The sequence below is a fragment of the Hippocampus bargibanti genome, linkage group LG14, assembly GCF_051943395.1.
Source record: "Hippocampus bargibanti isolate YZ-2025 linkage group LG14, ASM5194339v1, whole genome shotgun sequence".
In the NCBI taxonomy this organism is placed as follows: Eukaryota; Metazoa; Chordata; class Actinopteri; order Syngnathiformes; family Syngnathidae; genus Hippocampus; species Hippocampus bargibanti.
This window is the reverse complement of record NC_142747.1, coordinates 965,031-988,097: the sequence shown is the minus strand read 5'-3', so window position 1 is coordinate 988,097 and position 23,067 is coordinate 965,031. Positions and strand designations below refer to the sequence as shown.

The 23,067-nt window shown below is 42.1% G+C and overlaps 2 protein-coding genes across 2 annotated transcripts in view; both read right to left on the bottom strand.

Annotated features, from left to right (window-relative positions):
- Positions 1-2,372: 2,372 nt before the first annotated feature.
- Positions 2,373-20,229, bottom strand: wsb1 (WD repeat and SOCS box containing 1). The gene is made up of 9 exons (XM_089014632.1): positions 19,849-20,229; positions 16,511-16,679; positions 13,760-14,043; positions 13,388-13,519; positions 12,250-12,350; positions 9,490-9,662; positions 8,640-8,753; positions 4,338-4,445; positions 2,373-4,220 (listed from the first exon to the last, which is right to left on the bottom strand). The coding sequence occupies exons 1-9, from the start codon at positions 19,886-19,888 to the stop codon at positions 4,058-4,060; spliced, it is 1,284 nt and encodes a 427-aa protein (XP_088870758.1). The 5' UTR covers positions 19,889-20,229; the 3' UTR covers positions 2,373-4,057.
- A 620-nt stretch (positions 20,230-20,849) lies between these two features.
- LOC148887969 (mucin-5AC-like) overlaps positions 20,850-23,067 on the bottom strand; it is a 29,571-nt gene continuing 27,353 nt past the window's right edge. Inside the window, exon 18 of the mRNA XM_089014301.1 lies at positions 20,850-21,379. Within this exon, the coding sequence (XP_088870427.1) occupies positions 21,271-21,379 (109 nt within the window). The 3' untranslated portion in view covers positions 20,850-21,270. The remainder of the gene's footprint in view (positions 21,380-23,067) is intronic.

The window sequence follows — 23,067 nt, the reverse complement described above, 5'->3', positions numbered from 1 at the left end:
AACAACACTCCAGCACCATTATCCTGAACACAGGGGCCCCCCAGGGGTGTGTGCTGATCCCCCTCCTCTTCACTCTGCTCACACATGACTGCTCACCATCATCACCCAGCTCCACCCTCTTCATAAAGTTTGCGGATGCGGATGTTCTGATCAACAATGATGAGGAGACAGCCTACAGGGACGAGGTCAGCCGCCTGGCCGCGTGGTGCAAGGACAACAATCTCCGTCTGAATGTGGAGAAGACGAAGGAGATTGTTGTGGACTTCAGGAGAGTGCGCCCCCAGCATGCTCCACTAACCATCGACGGTGCTGCAGTGGAGAGAGTGAGCAGCACCAAGTTCCTGGGAGTGCACATATCCGAAGACCTGTCCTGGAGCCACAACACGGCATCCCTGGCCAAGAGATCCCACCGGTGCCTGTACTTCCTCCGCAAGCTCAAAAGAGTTAGGGCCCCGACCCCCATCACGACCGCCTTCTACCGCGGTACCATCGAGAGCATCCTGACCAGCTGTATCACCGTGTCGTACGGCGCCTGCACCGTGTCCTGCCGTAAGACTCTGCAGCGCATCGTGAGGACAGCTGAGAAGATCATCGGTGTCCCCCCCCCCCTCAGGACATTTACAACACCCGCCTCACCCGCAGAGCCATCAGGATCGCTGAAGATCCCACGCACCTCTCCCATAGCCTCTTCAGCCTGCTGCCATCGGGTAGGAGACTGCGGAGTCTCCGAGCCAAGACCAGCAGGCTCAAGGACAGTTTCTGCCACCAGGCAGTCCGGAGATTCAACTCCCTCCCAGCCCTGCCCACCCTGCCCCTTCCCACTGCCACACTCACCGAACTCTGAGGTCACGCTACACGCCGTACTATCATCCTGAACTGTATTTTTTGTTCTTTCTCATTTTTTTTCTGCAAGACCTCACTTCAACCCTTCCTTGTTGTTTGTTTTTGCATTACTACATTACGTCACTTTATATATGTCACTACCTCACTTTACATTCAGAAATTACATGTATTGTCTGTTGTCAATTGTATGTCTTTTTTCGCCACGTTATAAGTGCCTTGCACGCTGGGTCCCAGAGGACATTAATTTCTTCTGTGCTGTATGTCATGCATATTAGCATATTTGACAATAAAGCTGACTTTGAAAAGTGACAGAAGAGTATTTCTGTTATATGACACTGCCATGTATATAAAATACTGTTATTTATATAGTTTTATGTGATTAAGTGAATGCGCTTTTTTCCCAGTCGCAGTTTTTACATCATCAATGTTTCAAAGTTATTGTTGTTCAAGGTTGTTCCCATTCTTATCTAAATGTAATTACAAGCATCCTCTATCATGCATTTAATCACTGCTGCTCTCTGGTCTTTCTGCCAAAAATTGTGATTGCAGTGTATATGCATGCATGCATGTATGTATACAGTTCTCCCGCTGTAAAATGGAATGTAAAAAGTATTCAAATGGGGTGGAGTAACCAGATTGAAACACAACAGTTGGAACTCGAAACCTACCCCTCCTTGCCTTGCGGGCCCCTAACACAACAATGACTAATTTCCTCTGCATGTTAAAATCCTTTTCACGCACAAGCATGCGATGGGAATTTCCATCCACGTTGCATATACAGCCGATTGGCACAGTGGTCCAATTATGCAAGTCTTCGGGCACTCGGCAGGGGAGTACCTGAATTGGTTGCCAGCCATTCGCAGGACACACAGAGACAAACCACCATGCGCTCTCACTCACACCTGGGGACAATTTGGAGTGTTCAATCAGCCTGCCATGCATGTTGCTGGACTGTTGGAGGAAAGCGGAGGACCCGGAGAAAACCTATGCAGGCCAGGGGAGAACATGCAAACTCCACACAGGGAGGCCGAACCGGGTCTTGAACTCAGACCTCTGCACTGTTAATCCGGCGTGCTAACCACTGACTCCCGGGGGCTTCCTTCCCTCCCCCGCATCTCTCTCTCACTCCCTCCCTCCCTCCCTCATTATCAACTTGGTGCCATCAACGTTGCTTTACGACACTGCCGTGACGTCAAGTGGCAGTGTGGCATATGCTACATTTACCCCCCTCCCTGAAGGAACCAAGAACTACTATTGTTAAGCTGAAGAGGACAAAAAAGAAAGTATATTTTGTGTAGTTATAAGGCTTATTTAGTAGAAAAGTATGTTTTATGGGGACCTGGGAATGGATAGTTCTCATTTGTAATGGTTTCTTATGGGAAATAAATGTTTGGAAGAAAAACTTTTTGCCTTACACACTTTCTGGGAACCAATTAAGTTTGTAAGCTGAGGTGTCACTGTACTATGTATGGGGGAAAGTAACCGACTATTTTGAGTTACTGCACAACAAAAACGAGCCTGATAAAAGATGTCGTCAAAAAGCGTTTATTGAAACTACAAAAAAAAAAAAACACTTCTTTAAAATGGCAGCTTACATTCGGTGGATACCTTAAGCAATTCATACTGCATGGAACTTCATACATCTTTTCATTCCAAGTTCAAAAGTACTTTAATGTTGGGTAACGCAACCATTAGTTGCTGAGAACTTAATGCTCAGAAAAATTTGACAATTGCTCTGCACCATTTTGCTCACATTAACACAAAAGCTCAACATTGTGGTCACTTTCCCTTCTTTCACATCCCCCACGAACACAACATCACAAACTGAAAGTGACAAATTGAGCATCTAAAAGTATTACTGTGGTTTGTGCAGATTTGTAAAAAGGTACACTTATAGCACATGAGACTGCAATCATGAATCCAATAACGTACGTCCATAATTCTGTCTGGTTACATATTGGCGTAGAACCGTTGCATTTACTGCCACAGTCCCAAAACGAAACTGTAGAACAGAGACTTTTAGTTGTATATATAATGTTGTGTTTCTTGAGGAAAAATAAAATAAAACGAAGATTTATACTTTGCAGATAATGTATGTACATCTCTTGCCACATTTTCTTGGCCATTTTTCACAAGTTTGCAGCTAAGCCTAAGAGGTGTTTTGTTTTCATTTGAGGTCATTAAACACTGGGAGGCCAGAAAAACATTACAGCTTTGTTTGAGCAGAAGAAAGTCAGTCTTGATGGATCACATCAGTTTGGTGAAATTGTCATTTAGACAAAAGGTGATGAAATATGCACTAAGGGAGAAAGATAAGACTTTGTTGTTTGCAAAGCAGTCGCATAGAAAAGATGGGGACTGGACATTGAGTGCAAGTAGCATTTTAAGAAAAACAGTAAATACTGAATTAAAAATCTTTCCGGGGACATCTTTCAAACAAAACAAAAAGCCCTTGTTCTAGCATTCTAGCCAAAGTAGCACATCAGAGGAACAATTGCAGACTGTCTCATCACAATGACTCATCTACACGGAATGGAATTCTGCTTCCTGAATTATTACCCGAAATCCGCAACTACTTTTGACACGGAGAGATGCAGTCACTCAGTCGTGGGTGTTACACTTTACGCTTTGGTCAAGTCTGGCAGCGTTTGTGTCTGACGTGCTTTAGACAGCAATTAAAGTGAGAGAAAAGGCCAGGGGGAAAAATGTTGATATGATACCATTATGAAAGTTCGCTATATGTTCCAACTTGTTCTCACCTATGTGCAAACAGCAAAAACATTTAAATCACACCACATGGAGAAGCCCCATGTACTAAGTGCAAAAGCCATTTCAAGTCGGAGGTAAAGATGAAGACTGTTCAAGTGAGCCTGAGGCGGAAAGAGAAGCGGAAAACTTGATAGTTGAGTTCAAAAGCAGATGATTGACACAGGACACATTAGCAAAAAAAAAAGAAGAAGTTGACCTCACAGGCATTAATGGCGCACTGACCCCAACATGCCATTCATTGTAAAGTCAGCCATTACAAAAATAAATATGTACAAAGTAACATCCTACTCTGGGACTATATGCTGGGAATTTGAGATGTTATTCAAATGAAATTATGATCGTTCACAAATCTTACGGAGTTCTCTGACAATAAATACCGAGGCGGTGTGATTTGTTGTCAGCTTTCCTGCATGCCGTGCGCACACCGACAGATGATCGTGGAGAATCAGATGATTTTGTAGGACAGGTAGTCACGCAGCGGCATGGGAATGGCCAGCGACTCCACCTGCTGCGTGGTCATCACTCGCCTGAGAGCCATCCTGCACATGTGCTGCAGGCTGGCAGTGCTACGAGGACATTCCCAAAAGTTCACGCCGCCGTCAGAGGTTCTACAAATCACATGGAATCGTTTGAAAGTTGCCACCAAAAAGAAGGTTTTCAATGAATACGTCCAACATGTCAAACGCATGCACAACTGCTCCTAAAAATATACAACAACAACTTACCCAGCAGCAAGAACACTTCCTTCAGGAGAGAAGGCACAGCAAAGGCCATTAGAGAGAAAGGCGATGGCCTGGGGAGCTCTTTCTTCAATACTCCAGAAACGGACCAGACTGAGTAAAGAGAGAGACCAAATCACTGTCAGGTTATATAGACCGCATCTGATGTTCCGAGGCACGCACAGAAGATGCCCTAAAACTAATGAAAAATGTCTTTAAACTGCCTACCCCCAAAAATAGAAACGTCCATTGAAATGCTTTGGGTAAAAAACACTTAAAGGACAACCGACGTCTCCGGACGAGTTGTGTCCATAATTTGTAAAATGGCTTCAAATTACTTCTACTGAGCGTATTTTAATAAGATTCCAACGCATATTGCTATATTTTACGTTTTAAGACTCGCGCTGAATATTCCGGAAGTCTTGTTTTTGAGTTGGTGACGAGTCCTCACCCTACGTCACTGAAGGAACGCCCCTGACCGACAAAAAGACACATTGTAGCAGTCCTTCCATCACGTCAATGCATTTTGCTGTAAATGTTTGGTCTGAAAACCGTGTTGCACCCAAAAGCCGCCAGAAGAGGGCGTCCAAGCTCCATATAAGGAATTTATCAGCCTGTGGAAACGGAGATGGCCAAAGGAGGTCACCATTTTGTGCCTCTTTTCTGGTGATCGATTTCCCCCCCAATGTTGCCTCAAAATGGCATGGAATAAATTCTTTAATCGATTGCAAACATGTATGCTTTGTTCTTCAGAACTATTTGAATCATATTCATAACTGAAGGTGTAACAAGAAAGCATATTCTCCGAATCTGAAGCCATTGTTTTGATTCTCAAGCAATGCAAGACGTCTTGGCGTGACGTCACAAACTGGGGGCGGGACTTTCTGAAAATGCCCAATTCGCAGCTCAATTTTTTGCAGATTTTGGACACTTTAAGTCATTTTGATTGGTGTTTTGCATTTGAATAAAAATATCATACTGCGTGTTTTGGGTATTTTAGATGCTATAAAGCGTTTTTCTTATTGATGTCAGTTAGGAAACAAAAAAGTGACGTCGGTTGTCCTTTAATAATCTGACTACTGCCTTCATAAAGGAACTCTTCATAAATTGAGGACTATGAATTCCTTCCTTCACATGCATGCATTTTATTGCAACCTCTGTAATCAAATGAAATAAATACTTGTCATACTTGAGCTAAAATCCAGAATATAGTCAGTAATGAGATGGACTGCACCTTGGTCAATTATCCATAATTGTTCTTTGTAGATCTCTTGCAAATTGAAACATATCATCCGCCCTGTCTTGCTACAGGACAAAAAGTATGACAATCTTCCATGGATAATCTATTCCCTAATGCTTCCCACCTATCCATCCAATTTTTACATCTGATCCGAAGTCAGCTGATGGGGGCGATAACTTGAGCAGCCAAGTACAGACTTCCCTGTCCCCAACCACTTGTTCCAGCTCTTCCGGGTATCTTAAGGTGTTCCCAGACCAGCTGTGTTATCCTCTACAGCGTGTCCTGGGTCATCCTCGGGGCCTTCTGCCGGTTGGGCATGCCCTGAACGCCTCTCCATTCTCATCAGATGCCTGAGCCACCTCATCCGGCTCCTCTTGATGTGCATGTAAGGCTAATTGAGTCTGAGACCCTCCCGGATGACGAGCTTCTCACTTTATCTCTAAGGGAGAGCCCAGACACCCTGCGCAGAATACACATTTTGGCTGTTTGTATCCGAGATCACGTTCTTTCGGTCATGACCCATAGCTCGTAAGCACAGGTGTGGGTTGGAACATAGATGAACCGGGTAATTTGTTGCGCCTTTTGGCTCACACCCTTCTTCAACATGACAGCCAGATAAAGTCCGCACGAAAGCAAAGGCTGCACCGAACTGCCTGTCTATCTCATGCTTCGCTCCAAAACAAAAGTTCAATGCTTGGTCAGCCTGCAGTAAGCTTGATAAACAGCCTTGTGGTGACAGGCATGTGACTCATTCGAACAGAGCCAACTACTGTAGCTACTCTGTGCACTTTTTCAAAAGTCATGACTCCAGATTTTAATAAACAAACAGCAAACAGTGGAGCGTTTCTGCAATGCATTGCTGATTACAAGCACAGGGGAAATCCATTAGTTGAGGGGAGAGTGCAGACTAAAGTTTGTTGATGAGACGAACAGTCAGAATACTACAGTTCTCAGTTTGATTATTCTTGCTGTGCCATTCTGCGTCCTACTTGAACTACAGGGTTGTTTTCGCAAGCAAACGCTGAGTATAGTAAAGCTGTTCTCAGACCTTTGATAGCAAGTACTACCTGAAACAACAGAGTCCTCCAAATACCACCAAAATTATGAACATTAAAATACAGCGATGGGTCACAGTGCTCAAGGAAATAGTACTACTACAAGTCATTGTAATATTCTGGATAGTTTCAAGTGAATTTACCCATAACCAGTGGTACAAGTAGTAACAGACAGAAACACTGACATAGGATATTTATTTTTCTGAGTCATAGTTATGCCGAGATAAGCCACGATCCCTGAACAAATATCGTTACATAGCACAATGTACAACTCAGTAATTTTTGACAACAACTTGGGTTTTATACCCCCACGCAGGAAACATTCTGAAACTGGCGAAAAAAAGCAAACCTGCTGATCAAACATCAACAGAAACATTGCATATTGTATCAGAAATATTCCAAGGAGGAAGAAAGTAGGATTATGAGGAGAACGACAGTTGTATGAGTCCCCAATGGCTACCAGGGGCGAGAATGCATACTAACAAACGTCATTTGTGAGCCCAAGGTGAAAAGTAAATATACAGGTAACATCCGACTTACGACCACCCGTACCTACGACCACAACCCACTTTTTTAATTTTAATTCTACGCGTGGCACCGCAACTTGCTAGCAGCCCAGCAACGCGTACGACAATTTTGGCCAGTCAGCCACTATGTCACTGTCGCACAGCAATCAACCGCGTGATAGCACAGCAGGGGGGACTGTCCACCAACGCCAGCCGCGGGGCATTTGGTGCTACATTTACCCCCTCAAAATGACACGGAATAAATTCTTTAATCGATTGCAAACATGTATGCTTTCCTCTTCAGAACTATATGAATCATATTCATAACTGGATGAGCAACAAGAAAGCATATTCTCCGAATCTGAAGCCATTGTTTTGATTCTAGAGCAAGGCAAGACGTCTTGCCGTGACACCACGAACATGGAGGCGGGACCTTCTGAAACTGGCCACTTCCGGTTTCAAATTGAAGTACTTTTTACACACTAAGTGATTTTTATTGGTGTTTTGCATTTGACTAAAAATATCATACTGCGTGTTTTGGGTATTTTAGATGCTATAAAGCGTTTTTCTTATTGATGTCAGTTAGGAAACAAAAAAGTGACGTCGGTTGTCCTTTAAGTCGGGTGTTACTTGTACTGTATAGAAGCCAACGCAAAGGTAGACCGATAGAACATTCATACGGAAGCACAAGGATTCCGAGTTTGCGACGCATAGAACCATGGATTTCTAAATTCATTCTATCAAATCCCTGCAGATCACCAGCGGAACTTCTGAAAGCATGAAATGTTTGAATACCAACAAAGTCACAAAGAATCACAGATCCAAACCTCACTGGGCCTGCCGAAGAACCAAAAATCACACAGAGCAGAAGGGGAGTGGCAAAATCCACACTCAAAAATCGAGAGAGAGTGCTCGCCGACGACCAGGAACCAGTAGAACTCCCTACAAAGCAGTGCAAGATGTTGCAGTCCCCTGGTAGAATGAGGCGCTGCCAATGCCAAGGGGCTGTCTGGCGCTACGGTATCCAGAATCCAGCACTGTTTGTAGGGGGCAGCCCTTGGAAGGGCCCCCACAAGAAACAAAACGCTGGGCAAATGTACAGAGGGTCGCAGTTGCGACAGTATAAAAACACGATCTGTATTTATACCAGAGCTCAGAATTAACAAATAAGAGGAAAAAAAACGCAGTGCGCCGGATCAATTCCGTCATCAGTCAAATCACACTTAGAGCAAGGGGACAGGCTACTGAAGAGGCACTTCCAAGGACATTATTAAGAACGCCGCAGTGGGCTCAACATGAGGCTTCTGATGCAGCTGCCACACACACACACACACACACACACACACACACACACACACACACACACACACACAGCTAACAAAGCCCAGCCATCCGTTGTGAGCCAAGAGACAGAACCATTATGACCCCAGTATCGAAACCAGGGACGCCAAAGGTCACTCAGAGTGGCCTCGGCTGTTCTTTCAAGAGTCAGTGACAAATCTCTTACCCGTCATCGGTAACGCTGGCAATGTGGCGGCCGTCGGGGCAGAAGCTCACAGAGCGCACCCAACGGTCATTTGACCCTCCAGCAAAAATGGGTGATGGCGGAGGAAAGAGGTGGCTGGAAAAAAGATCAACTTGGTTTGATACAATACAATACATCCTAATTTATATAGCGCTTTCGCAACAGCTGCAGCTGTAACAAAGCACTTCACATAACAGTCAACGCAAAGCCAAATGATAAACACTACAGGAACATAAAAACATGGACACTTGTGCAATCTTAACGTGATGAACAGAATAAAAAACGGTTCAAAGTCTAGCGCCATTTCATTAATATCAATTATAACAATACATTTCATTTGCCGTGCCATTCAAGTGCGTTTCAAAACTCAGGTCACTTTACAGTCATAGGATAATATTGATATATTTGTCTGAGTTTGTAAATATACAGCTGTATATGGATGAGGGCAACAACTTTGTGCATGTGTGCACATTTTTTTTCTTGCCACAGACAAATTTTCTGGTAACCAACTTTTGAATTAACCTGAAAATACATTTTTAATTGCCCTAGCTTCTTCGTGATTTTGAAAACTAAAACAAAAAAAATGAAAATATGCCTAAAGATATGTTTTTTTTCCCAATTTAAGCTATGTGAAAAACATTTCGTGTAAAAGAGGGGTCTTTTTTTTCCTCTCCCACACTTCCCCCCCGCCCCCCAAAAGACATTTCAACGGGTGTGTGTTTGCCGACTTACACTGTATATCCACTCTACATGTTCATTGACTCACTTATTGGGTCATAACCTTTTTGAAATTTCTAGTTTGGTTGGAAGCGTAAATGATTGAAGATGTTACCCGAGCTCGAGAAGGATTGTGGCCTTGTGGGGATCCCAGACAATGACCCGTGTATCATAGGAGGCAGTGGCCAACAGCGCCCCATCTGGTGAAAACTCACAAGACACCACGTCATTGTGGTGGCCCTCCAACTTCCGGATTAATGTGTATTTATCCATGTTCCATAAGAACACCTGCAAAGTGAAGAAAGCTCTGTTAAAATTCGTGGAATGATGTGACCGGTTTAGTTGTACTATCAAATGTCTACCATTTCTGTCTGCATTAAAAATGCTAAACAATTACATTCAAGACAATTAGGTGTTGCTTTGCATCAATGAACGTATGACTGAAAAAAACAAAGCAAACAAAAGTCCACATGCTACACAAAAAGTAATGCTATGTCTCAAAATGTTACAATTCCATGAAATATTAAATCTCTTTTTTGTTGACTATAGTATAACTAACATTTGAAGCAGTCTCAAACTACAAAATCGTTTTACTACACACACTGCTTAAATCATTAGTCAATAAGACAGATATGATTATATAATTACTCATAAACTGTTAACACAAAAAAAGAGAAAATAAAACAAATAGTAACTTAAGGTAACATAATGTTACTCCACTGGTTTCCCCTTTCAGTTTTAGTTCTCTCTGTTTACAATAGGCTCGCACCTCCGGTAGAAGCCTACGGAGAGAGAGATACTGCAAGAGAAAAGAATATTTATGGCCAAAGGGTTGACACCTCTGGCAAAGCATACATAAGCATCCACACCTCCATGCACACACGCACACAAACGTACATAAATACAGTCATATATACATATATATATATATATATATATATATGTATGTGTATATATATATATATATAATGTTGCATAAGTGGGCTTCGGTGAAACGCCTAACATTTTAATTATGCAATGTCAACCTTGTTTGAATGGTTTGTGTGAAAGTGGGTTGTGAGCTCCAAGTACTCTCAATGCTTACAGGATTTTACTGATGAATTACCAGTAATTTCATTTAAGCATGGCAATTGTTGGCTTTCATGGAGTTCTATGAGAGTCTTGAAAAGGCAGTCATGAAACTCCAGATGTAAAAGTAGTTCTTCAATGGTTTTTGTATAGAAGAACCATTTCCTTGAAACAAATATGAATACTTTTCCTGTTCGTCTAACGAGGACATTACCATCACGGTAACAACACTGGCGGCATCTAACAAGGAAGGCAGGCTACATACATGACACGGAAGGCCATTATAAAATCATTGAGCTAAATGACAAAGCACAATCTAATTAGAATGATGTTGAAGAAAATATTCTGCATTAAGGGAATGGGAGGAATTTGGGAAAAGGGCAGTGGTGTGAAGGGATGGGAATAGGGGGAATAATTAATGACCATTTTAATGATAGTTTTTAGATGAAATTCTAAATAAAAAAAAACAAATAGGAACTGCGACAGCAGAGGTAGACAGACACGGGGAGCAGCACCTACGTACAGAATGACCTTGCGGGTCAGGTGCCAAGTTGCCCCTGGCAGGCCTTTGGGCAATGCGCATCCACGGTTTGCACCGGCTGCTCAAAATGTCAGCGCGGCGCTCCCCTCAAAACCAATCACACACTGAGCTCTGCCACCACCTGTGACAGGGAGAGCAAGACACACACACTGTAGGGGAACACATAGCCTGTCAAAGCTACTACCAACCACATGTCGAATACTGTTTGATCAATTTCATGAAAAAATTAAAATATCTGTTTATGGTGTCCAAAAGGAGCCTATACAATCTGACTTGTTGAGGTTTCTTCAGCCGTCATCTGTACTTCTTTGAAGGTGTTGGACGTTTCGCTTCTTATCCAAGAGCCTTCGTCAGCTAACTAATTTTTTTTTTGCCAGTAGTTTTGGCCCCATATATATCCCTACTGTCCAGACATGGCGGTGCCAGACTCTGCTCTGATTTGTCACTGCTCTCAGGTTGGGGGGAGCAGAGGACTACTCCCTGTGGCTACACTGATTATTTCGATTGTCCTGACTGATTACTTCTAGTGTCCTGCCTGAGTACGGGGTCTACGACTGGCCTGATTTCCCCATTTGCTCTGGTATCACCTCATCAGCACAACTAAGCCTATGTTGCCTAAGAAGTATGTTGTACGAACGATCCAAATTGAACCTCACCATGGTGATTTAGTCAAGGGTTTTTCTGTTTTATGAAAATAGCTTCTTTTACTCCCCTTTCAAACCTCTTGGATAAGAAGCGAAATGTCCAACACCTTCAAATTTGTACAGATGACGGCCTTCTCATCGATGGACCACTCCTGTACGACTGAGAGCTTACACAGACGCGAACAGATTTTGTCTGCAAAAATGACAGAATTTGCTTTAAAAATTAAAACGCTTATTGGTTTATTTAAAATCATACATTTAACAAATCCAATTTGTTTAGTGTTTCTATTTGATTTTTTTTGTCACTTCAGAGGACACCTAATAAGATGCAGGTAGATGTGTGGTCAAACAGTTACAGATAGTTGTGAGTTTTGTAAAATTCAGTCCAACGAAAAGCCTTCTCCCCACTGTAGACAAAACCAAACAAAATCTAGATGCAGGTCACTTTCACTGAGGACACAGAGCAAACTCGCATTTTGTGTGAGTATATGTGTGCAGTACTGGGATGGGTTCAATTTCAATCCATTTCTATGTTCATTGAGCATGGGTAGTCACAAGCAAGAGCACAACAATAAGCTAGCAAACTGATTCAAGGTGAATTAGAAGGAACATGTCTACATACCGCTTTGCCTGTGCCGACAGAGCACAGGATGGACGAGTCAGGGGAAAAGGCGCTGCAGTAGACCCAATTCTGGTGACCCCGCAAAACTTTCACCATGTTACCTAAACACATAAACACATACGGTAGGACCTTGGTGGGACATACTGGCCATAATTTCCTTTCAAGGCTCACATGCTTATGTGAACACTGCGATTTCAAGCGGACTGCACACTTGCTATGCGCCAGAAATCTTTTAAACTTAGAGGGATACAGAAAGACTCTGTCTCACCTTCAATTCCGGCATTTGAAATAAGTATTCTGTGCCAGGCATTAGTTACTGTCGTTCAAGGGTTCACAGAAACAAAAGTGCATAAACACCAATTAATTAGGACAAAAATAGCACCAAAGATAGAAGTTAACTGGAACAACTATTCGTACTGTCTACACGGCTAGATTTAGCTCTATGGGACACATGCAAACGGAACAGTTTTTTTTTTTATCCTATGCTTATTTCCCAAACAAAAGCATGGACATGACAAAACATTCTCAGCATTTTGCAGAACAACAATGAGATTTTTGTCTTCTCATTAACTGATAAGTACAGTCGAGTAATTATATCAACAGGGGTACATAGTGCATATATTTTAAGACACACATACAATAACTCTTTCAAAACTTTCCATCTATCCATCTTCGGCTCACACTAGGGTCACTGGCATGCTGGAGCCTATCCCAACTGTCTAGCAGTAGGTTGGACACACCGTGAAGTGGTTTCCAGCCAATCACAGGGCACTTGTTGACAAACAACCATCCACGCTCACACTCGCACCATGGGACAATTTAGAGTGTTCCATTAACCTGCCACACGTTTTTGTAAAATGGGAGGAAACGAAGGGAAAACGCAATCAAGGACAAGGAGAACATGCTAACTCCACACAGGAAGGAACGATCAGGAATTGAACCCAAGACCTCTGCACTTTGTGGCCAACATACTATCCAGTCATTCACTGTGCCACCCTATAACTTTCCAAAATCATAAATTGGTTTCAAGACTTGAATATCACACAAGAACCCTGCTAAAGGGGTGTCTGAGCTAGAAAAACAAGTCGTACTTTTGGTGTCTGTAAAGAAAGTACATAAATATCCACTCAAAACACACCATCATCTTTGAGGTCCCACACTCGGAGGGTCTTATCTCTGGATGCTGAAACCAACATGAGGCTTCCATCAGGAGCAAAGGTCAAGTCTCGCACGACATCACAATGATCCATGAGATTCAGCAACAGTTTACCTGCAAAATCCCATCAAACAAGTCACATTATCAACACAACATTTCCTCTCAAGACTCATGTGTGACCTGCATTTATGATCATATGTGGGCTTCAGTGAAACTCCTAATAACATTTTGAAGATGCAATTTCAGCCCTGGGAGAAAGATGACCATTGTTAATTTGCAATGGCTTCAGCATTGACGAATTACAGGCAAAGGGAATTTCTGCAGTGCAAAATGTTGACTTTCATGTTTGCTCACCAGTGTAAACGTCCCAGATTTTGATGCGACCATTGTTGAGGCCAGTTGCCAGTAGCAATTGGTCCTGGCCGAATTTAAACCGGTGCCATTCAATGTTAACACAACGGCTCTGTTTCTCAGGCACAGATGAGCCAAAGGCCAAACCCCAGACGATGTCGCCGCAGTCAATGGTGTGCACTCTGGGATCACCGGCTGTCTGGATGTACTGACTTCCATCACTGTTCTGATGGGAAAAGCGTCGGGGACTTAATGCATTAGTGCCTTCTCCCTCCTGGCCCATTGAACTGAAAAAGAAACAATGACATCATAAGAACTATTCAATGAGACAAAAAGCACACACACTTCAGGAAGGATCATTTATTATAGAGTAAAGTCTTGTTATATCGATATCGGTTATATTGAGAATACTGCTTATTACGATACTACAGTAAAGTCTCGTTATATCGATATCGGATAAATCGATAGTCCCGGTTATATCGATACTGTTTCGATGCACGCACAGAGAAAATTACATGCAAACAGGGTCGGACATATCGATAGTCCCGGTTATATCGATATTTTTTCGGACTCCCTTGAATATCGATATAACGAGACTTTACTGTATTTTCATTTCCTGTGCACATTTCTAATCTTTTTATGTATAATTAGTTCTGTTTAGTACGATTCATGGTTATTACGATAATCCAGTTACTACGGTGCTCTTTTTCATCTCCCGTTTTGTAAAATCTCCCATTTTGCTATGTTTATATCGATACAAAAGATACTTAAGGTGAATCGACATTTGCTTAGGGGTTTCTATACAGTACCACCATTATCGAAATCTGTATCGGTCGCGCCGTTGGTTGACTTGGTCACGTGTCTTGCAGTGTAGCAGACGCCATTTTCTACAGTCTTCAAAAATAGCGAAATGAAAGAATTGTGACCTCGGAACGAAATACAAGGCAATCGTGGCTGTTGAGGAGAATCCAACACGAAATCAAAGCCAAGTATGCCCCAGAAGAGTCCCCTAATGACGAGGACGATGAGGATGAAGAACCAACTGAATACGCACCTATTGCAAAAAAGACACAAGCGTTGCAAGGACACGATCTTACTTAGAATCCAGAGAAAATGAATCAGGTTTTTTTAGGAATGTTAAACAAGATTGAATCGTTTGTGTGAAAAGGTGAAAATGGGAAGCAGAAGAAGATTGAATATTCTTTTTTAAATTGCATAAGATGTAAGCGTTGCAGTTTCCCTGTTGCAGTGTTATGTACATGTACACTGTACTGTATATGAATGCACTCGTTTTTTGCAACAATGTTTATTGTTTTGTCTGATGAAGCGTGATGATTTTGAATATTACTGTACATGCCATACTGTATTAAAGAACCCCCAGTCACGTAACCGGCTTCCGTTTTAGACTTGTCATAAGCGAGCACTATAAAAATATTCGTAGCAGAGCTCACGTCTTTCATTACTGCTGCAATAGCATCTGAAACATACTGTAATGACCCTCAGCATGGCAAATGCTGCGCAGAGTCGCTGCTACAGCGGGTCGGTCTTTTTAATAACAAACGTAGCAGTTATCACATACAGATACAAACAGGAGCTGCTGTTACGCCACAGCTCAGCCATTCTATTCAGGCACTCTCTCGAACCCCGTTGTCGGGTCCTCCCAAGCCCCAGTCACGTAACCGGCTTCCGTGTTTTGGTCTGTCGACGCGAGCACAATAAAAAAAGGCGTAGCAGAGCTTATATACAGTACTGTTGTTCAACACCAATTTCAACCATGGGGAAACGTAAGAATTGTGATATCCGAACAACGTACAAGGCAATCGTGGCTGTGGAGGACAATCCAACAAGCAAATCCGTCATCGCGAAAGAGTTTGACGTGCAGCAGAATACTTCATCAACGTAAGTAATGTAAACGTTGCAGTTTTGGTTTTTCATCCATGTATTTAATTGTGTTGCATTCAGATATCTTTATCGCTTGCAACAATCACCGTTTTTCATATGCTTGTACATGCTTGCGTTCGTGGTTTCGTGTGAATAGAACAACGTGAGGATTTTGCATTGGTTGCATTTTTGAAAGGAAATAGTCATTAAAAAGTGTAGAGACGTTTTTATTTGATGCACAAGTTTATTTTTCACTTCCCTACTGTACAAAAAGCATGCTAGATAGGCAATCCATGAACCCAATTATAAAATTACATGCCATATCAAAGATCCCCCATTTACGTGTTGCCCCCCACCCCCTTTTAATGCAGTTCGGCGCAGGATGGATATATCGATAGCCCGGTTATATTGACATTTTTTCCGACTCCCGAGAATATCGATATAACGAGACTTTACTGTACTTATTTCTTCAACATCATAAAATGTAGACACATTGTACTTTCAGCCTTCTCTTCATTTGTGTCCGTCTGTTAATCATTTCCGAATACCAATCTTGAAGGAGCATTCTGCTTTGTCACTATTTTCCCACAACATTGAAAATTACCAAACTATGGCGGCACACTTTGGTATGCTTAGCTACTGGAGAAACTGATGCTTTTAGTCAGTGTACCTTCGGAAGAGATCTAAGTTGTACAGTCAGTTAGACATTGATAAATTCCAGACACCTATTTTAGTTATATCACAAATGATGTTGACATGCATTGAATCCGGACAATGAACCACTCTGAATTGATTTTTGTTTTCGTATTTAAAAAAACCATATAAAAAATACTACAAAATTGTCACCCAAAAAGTGTTTAAGATGATACTTACAAATTGGTCAGACATTTTGGCCACGGAATGAGTTTGACAATGCGATGCCCCTGAGACCAAGCGAAGTATGAACCATTGGGTGCAAACGCTACAGTCCAAGTTTCATGCCCAGACTTCTGATCAAAAGGAGCAACAGGCAGCAGGAGTTCACCAATGAACTTCGCCTTACCTGTAAAAAAATGAAATAAATAAATAAAACAATTGTGTGTGCGTGTTTGGAGGGTGAGGGGTTGATTTCTTGAATGTTTGTTTTCTCTGCTCAAAGGTCAGGGATTCCTATCATCAAGATGAGGACTTTCTATATGGCAAACGTGCAAATGTATTAAACATAAACAATGTCAAATAAAATGTCATCTTGTGAAAAGGATGTGTAAACATGAATAAATACTATGTGGTGATTGTACTGAAATGAATAAATGGTGATAAATAAATTTTTCAATGAAAACAATATTTATTGTAACTATGTCTGTGATGCCGTCCTCAGCGTTCCACCCTTCAATCTTGACTGTAATCTGAGTCAACTTTGAAATGCAATGTTCAAACATTGCAAACAAACAACATTCTAATAGGTTGAAATACACTCAATAATTTGCTAACTACCAATATCAGCGGCAACTATCATAACCCTCAACAAGTTTCATCAATGCCCAACTCATTCTTCACACTCCTCAGTCCTTGGTGTTGAAAATAACCATCAATGACGGTAAAAGCTTGGCCAAAACAAACATGCGGATCAAACCTCTAAAGATGGAGGACACTGATTTGCTGTGGCGACCCCTTGAAGGGAAAAGCCCAAAGGAAAAGAAGATGGTTATTTTCAACATCATGATGGTTACCGTCATGATGATTCCATGTTTAATGCAGATTTCAATTGACAACCTCCCCAAAAATAGAAATAAAAATGTATCCGATGAGAAAATAAATGTACAACAATGTATAAATTATAACCAACTGTTCAGAGTTTCTGGTATATCATTAAACGTTAAAGGACAACCGACATCTCTGGACAAGTTGTGTCCATAATTTGTCAAATGGCTTCAAATGACTTCTACTGAGCGTATTTTACAAAGATTCCAACGTATATAGCTATATTTTACGTTTTAAGACTCACGCTGAATATTCCGGAAGTCTTGTTTTTGAGTTGGTGACAAGTCCTCACCCTACGTCACTGAAGGAAAGCCCCTGACCGAAAAAAGGACACATTGTAGCAGTCCTTCCATTACGTCAATGCATTTTGCTGTACTTGTTTGGTCTGAAAACTTCGTGTTGCACCAAAAACAGGCAGAAGAGGGCAACAAAACTCTGTGTAAGGAATTAATCAGCCTGTGGAAACTGGCTGATTAATTCCATACACGGAGCTTTGTCACCATTTTCTGCCTCTTTTTTGGTGATACATTCCCCCCTCCATTGCCTCAAAATGGCACAGAATAAATTCTTTAATCGATTGCAAACATGTATGCTTTCCTCTTCAGAACTATTTGAATCATATTCATAACTGGATGAGTAACAAGAAATCATATTCTCCGAATCTGAAGCCATTGTTTTGATTCTCCAGCAAGGCAGTCTTTTTATATCAAGAGTCTTGGGGTGACACCACGAAGAAGGGGGTGGGATCTTCTGAAACTGGCCACTTCCGTTTTTTTTTTGTGTGCAAATTTTGGACACTTTTTATCACTTTTTTATTTGGTCATTTTTATTGGTGTTTTGCATTTGACTAAAAATATCATACTGCGTGTTTTGGGTATTTTAGATGCTATAAAACGTTTTTTCTGATGTCAGTTAAAAAACAAAAAAGTGACGTCGGTTGTCCTTTAAAGGACAAACGACATCATATTTTTATTCAAATGCAAAACACCAATAAAAATGACTTAAAGTGTCCAAAATCTGCGAAAAAAAAAAAGAGCTGCGAATTGGGCATTTTCAGAAGGTCCCGCCTCCAGTTCGTGACGTCATGCCAAGACGTCTTGCATTGCTGGAGAATAAAAACAATGGCTTCAGATTCGGATATGGTTTCTTGTTACACATCCAGTTATTAATATGATTCAAATAGTTCTGAAGAGGAAAGCATACATGTTTGCAATCGATTAAAGAATTCATTCCGTGTCATTTTGAGGCAAACGGGCAGGGGGGAATGTTGCACCCAAAAATGGCGACCAGCTCCCGTGAGGAATGAATCAGCCCGTTTCCAGAGGCTGATAGATTCCTTTCATGGAGCTTGGACTCCCTCTGCTGGCGGCTTTTGGATGTAACATCAAGGTTTTCAGATAAACAGTACAGCAAAATACATTGACGAATGTGTCTTTTTGTCGGTCAGGGGGGGGGGTCCTTTCATGACGTAACGTGAGGACTCGTCACCAACTCAAAAACAAGACTTCCTGAATGTTCAGCGAGAGTCTTAAAACGTAAAATATAGCTATATGCAATGGAATCTTTGTAAAATACAGTCAGTAGAAGTCATCTGTAGCCATTTTACAAATTATGGACAAAACTTGTCCGGAGATGTCGGTTGTCCTTTAAAGCAGTGTGGATTATGACACATTGAAGTTATGTGTTGTTAATACGACAATTTTGCAATGACCGGTCACTCATCACTAAGCAATTTGCTGTGTATTACGGGACCACAACAAGTACAAATCATGCACGTTTTACGAATGTGTCAGTACGGAGTGGAGTGGTGACAACGGTCGCCTCAGAGGTACTGCTTTTTTTCCCTTCACATCAGGGTTTAATTAAAACCACGGATCTGTACCCCTTTCTCTCTCTCGATTTTTCTGTTTGCAATATCCTACAGTCATTCTGAGTGATATCGTTTTCAACGAACCACCCTGTTCAGTGTTACACTTGGTGTCAGCTGTAAGGACATTTCTGAGTCAAATAGTGGAACGCCTCGCCATGAAACAAACACATACAGTGAGGCGAGCATACGACTCCAGAGGCTGTCGTGGGGGAGGGACAAATCCGATGCAAAGTTTTCCATCGTACGTTGATATTTTCATACGGTTAAATCGTGATTTTAAGAAATTGAAGAAAAATAAGAAGAATATCACACCGCTGTCCTGCTTATGAAACTAAATAAAAACAACTGACGGACACACATTCCTGACACGAAGGACCTACAGCGCGGCGGCTCAAAATTAACAATGAATTCAACCAAGTCCAAACTTTGCACGCATCTTTCAAAATACAATTTAAAAGCAATTACACCACAACGAGTCTAACATTGTAAATCGTTTCGATTTCCAACAACAGACGAGTCGTGTGGAAGGCCTTTAACTCGTCGAAGCCTGCCCGAGACCACCGCGAAGAAAAGAAAGGTACACTTTAACAGTTGGACTTACCTATATCATTTTCGTTTATAGAGTCTGGGAAGCTTGCCATCTAAATGAGGGCTGAGACCAAGAAGAAAAGCCAAGCACCGACAGTAAAACCAAGATAAAAGTGAGAAATCGATGCCTGCGGATGTAGACGGACAGCTTCTTTCCCCACTCTGCAGCTTCTGCTTTCGTCAGATCCCTCCGCCTCAAACCCTGAGTAGAAAATGCAGTCGTCGCAAAACCCTTGATTACTTCGTCTCTTCACTTATCTCCTCCTTTAAATGCGACAATATAATACCATTATTACAACCGTGTCGAATGAAATCATTTGTTGCTTTATCGTTTAAATGACGGTGTGAATTATAATGGCTTCTAATCGTAGACTGACGTAACAGGATATTTTCATCCGGTCAAAGCTAGGGGGAGTTTAAGAATGGGCGGTATTTCGTCAACGTCAGCATAGTTTCCATAGCAATACTGTACTTATAACACCCTCTTCTGGTGTTTTTGCATTGTAAAATCCCTAATATACTGCAAGTTTTTGGGGAGGGGGGGTGCACTGTGCATCTCCATTTTTATGGATTAGTACTTTCACGATTTCCGATGATGAAAAGCGCTCAAGAACGCCACTTTGAACAGAAAGGTTTGAGTGGGAAAAGTAGGAAAAACAAGGACGCCGAGTTTCCCGATGGACTTGGTTTTGACGTCACTCCACAATGGCGACGTCAACTGAGAGACAGTGAACTGCTTTATCTCGCCTCACGAGGGTCACCGGCGTGCTGAATGAAGCCGATCCCAACGAGTGATGGGAGAGCCGGTTCTTTTAGATCGGCTCACTAAAAAGATCCGGCTCTTTTAGCTCCCAAATGGCTCCTCAGTGTGTTTGTTTGTTTGTTTTTTTTTTTTTTTTTTTTTTTGCTTAAATTAATTAATTACCAAAAATCATGTAAAATTATGTGAAAAACAAATTACTACTGAGTGTTTCTCTCTCTATCTCTCTCTTTCACACACACACACACACACACACACACACACACACACACACACACACGCACACACACACACACACACACACAAAATAGGTGAGTTGATAGTTTTTATATTTTCACAGGTTGAAGAAGACAAGAGTTGGAATGTGATTGTTCACCGTTTCAAACACTGACAACAGAACATGACAAACCAAGGTAAGAAAAAAAAGCATTGCACTAAAGGTGGTCTTCCAATCGACGTCTTACATCATCAAATCAGCCACTCAATCACCTTTTGGGGGGTGAATTTTAGTGCTGACATAATTATTACAAAGTATTGTATTAGTGCCATCCCATCCAAGTGTCCCATTTATAAATATGGAAAAAAAAGACATGAAATGTTGAAAATCACGATGAGTTCCTGTCATATCAAAGATAGCTATAATTAAGAATGCATTAACACCCATACAAATTGTGACTATGTTCCATCCAATTTGCATGGGCATCCAAAGCGAACTTTGTAGTCATAGCATTGGTGGTCGTTCTGGTCTTCATTGCGACAGGCAAATCCCTCAGTGGCACTATAGCTGAAAAGATATTCAATGTATTAAAATATCGGACACTCGCCACAAAACAACAGAATGGGTTGAATGTTCATATTTGGGCTAAAACAAACCATTAAAACACACAGTTGTTCAAACCAACCAATGAGAACGGCAAATCTGTTGGTACACACCTCTTTTGACACTCTTTCACTACATAAGTGAAAATTCGTATTTGAATCGTACCTCCATTTTAAAAGACAACCGACACTATTTTTTTGTTCGCTAACTGACATCAGAAAAACGTTTTATAGCATCTAAAATACCCAAAACACGCACTATGATATTTTCATTCCAATTCAAAACACCAATTGTCCCAAAACTACTTCAAAATCAGTGACGTGCGGTGAGGTTCATGGCTGGTGAGGCACTGACGTCATCACAGTCAGATTTACAAACATATGAACTCCACAGAGTAGCTTATTCACCGTTTGATTGGCAACAGTTAACGTGTTTTGTTTAAAATGTCATGTCAGCATTCTGTAGCATCGTACTGTACATTATAAACACTGTAGTACAGTGTTAATAATGTACAATGACTCTACATTATATACACCAGCTAAACTGTCGAAATTTAGTTCATATACTAAACGTGTTTGAACACTTAGTCGCGATATGCAGAGGGACAGCAATGCGGTCTCACTGCAGAGCAAGCCAGCAGAGTGAGCATAGTGATTGCGCAATCCATGGTGAGGCTCAGCCGGCTGCTGCCTCACCGCTCGTCTCTACTTAGTATCTGAACGGTAAATGTGAAAATCAGCGATTTTGAAAACAAATCCAAAAATGGTGAAGTTAAATGGAAAATAACTTTAAAGTACAAATCACTGCATAAATATAACTGTTTAATTTATTTTGTCATTTGATATTTCCGTGATGGCAGGTGAGGCTGTGCCTCACCTGCCTCCCCTGACTGCACGTCACTGTTCAAAATGACCTGAAAAAGTTTCCGTTTGAGAAGGTCCCGCCCCCTTGTTCACGCCAAGACGTCTTGCCCATAACCCACCTGGAGACCAGAGACTCCTACGTCAGAATGCTGTTCATCGACTTCAGCTCAGCATTCAACACAATCATCCCCCAACAGCTCATCAACAAACTGAGCAAACTGGGGATCAGCACCTCCCTGTGCAACTGGCTGCTGGACTTCCTGACGGGGAGACCGCAGGCAGTCAGAGTTGGCGACAACACTTCCAGCACCATGACGCTGAACACAGGGGTCCCCCAGGGGTGTGTGCTGAGCCCCCTCCTCTTCACTCTGCTCACGCACGACTGCTCACCATCATCACCCAGCTCCAACCTCTTCATAAAGTTTGCGGATGACACGACTGTGGTGGGCCTCATCAACAACGACGAGGTCAGCCACCTTGCCACGTGGTGCAAGGACAACAATCTCCGTCTGAATGTGGAGAAGACGAAGGAGATTGTTGTGGACTTCAGGAGAGCGCGCCCCCAGCATGCTCCACTAACCATCGACGGTGCTGCAGTGGAGAGAGTGAGCAGCACCAAGTTCCTGGGAGTGCACATATACGAAGACCTGTCCTGGAGCCACAACACGGCATCAATCACCAAGAGACCCACCAGCGCATGTACTTCGTCCGCAAGCTTAAAAGAGTTGGAGCCTCGACCCCCATCACGACCGCCTTCTACCGCGGTACCATCGAGAGCATCCTGACCAG

Excerpts from the sequence above, each read along its gene's own strand:
- wsb1 (XM_089014632.1), bottom strand. The coding sequence starts at position 19,888 with ATGGCAAGCTTCCCAGACTCTATAAACGAAAATGATATAG. Across the intron at positions 13,520-13,759 it reads AATCTGGGACGTTTACACTG|GTAAACTGTTGCTGAATCTC; the intron begins GTGAGCAAACAT and ends GGGATTTTGCAG. Across the intron at positions 12,351-13,387 it reads GTGGGACCTCAAAGATGATG|GTAACATGGTGAAAGTTTTG; the intron begins GTGTGTTTTGAG and ends TTATGTGTTTAG.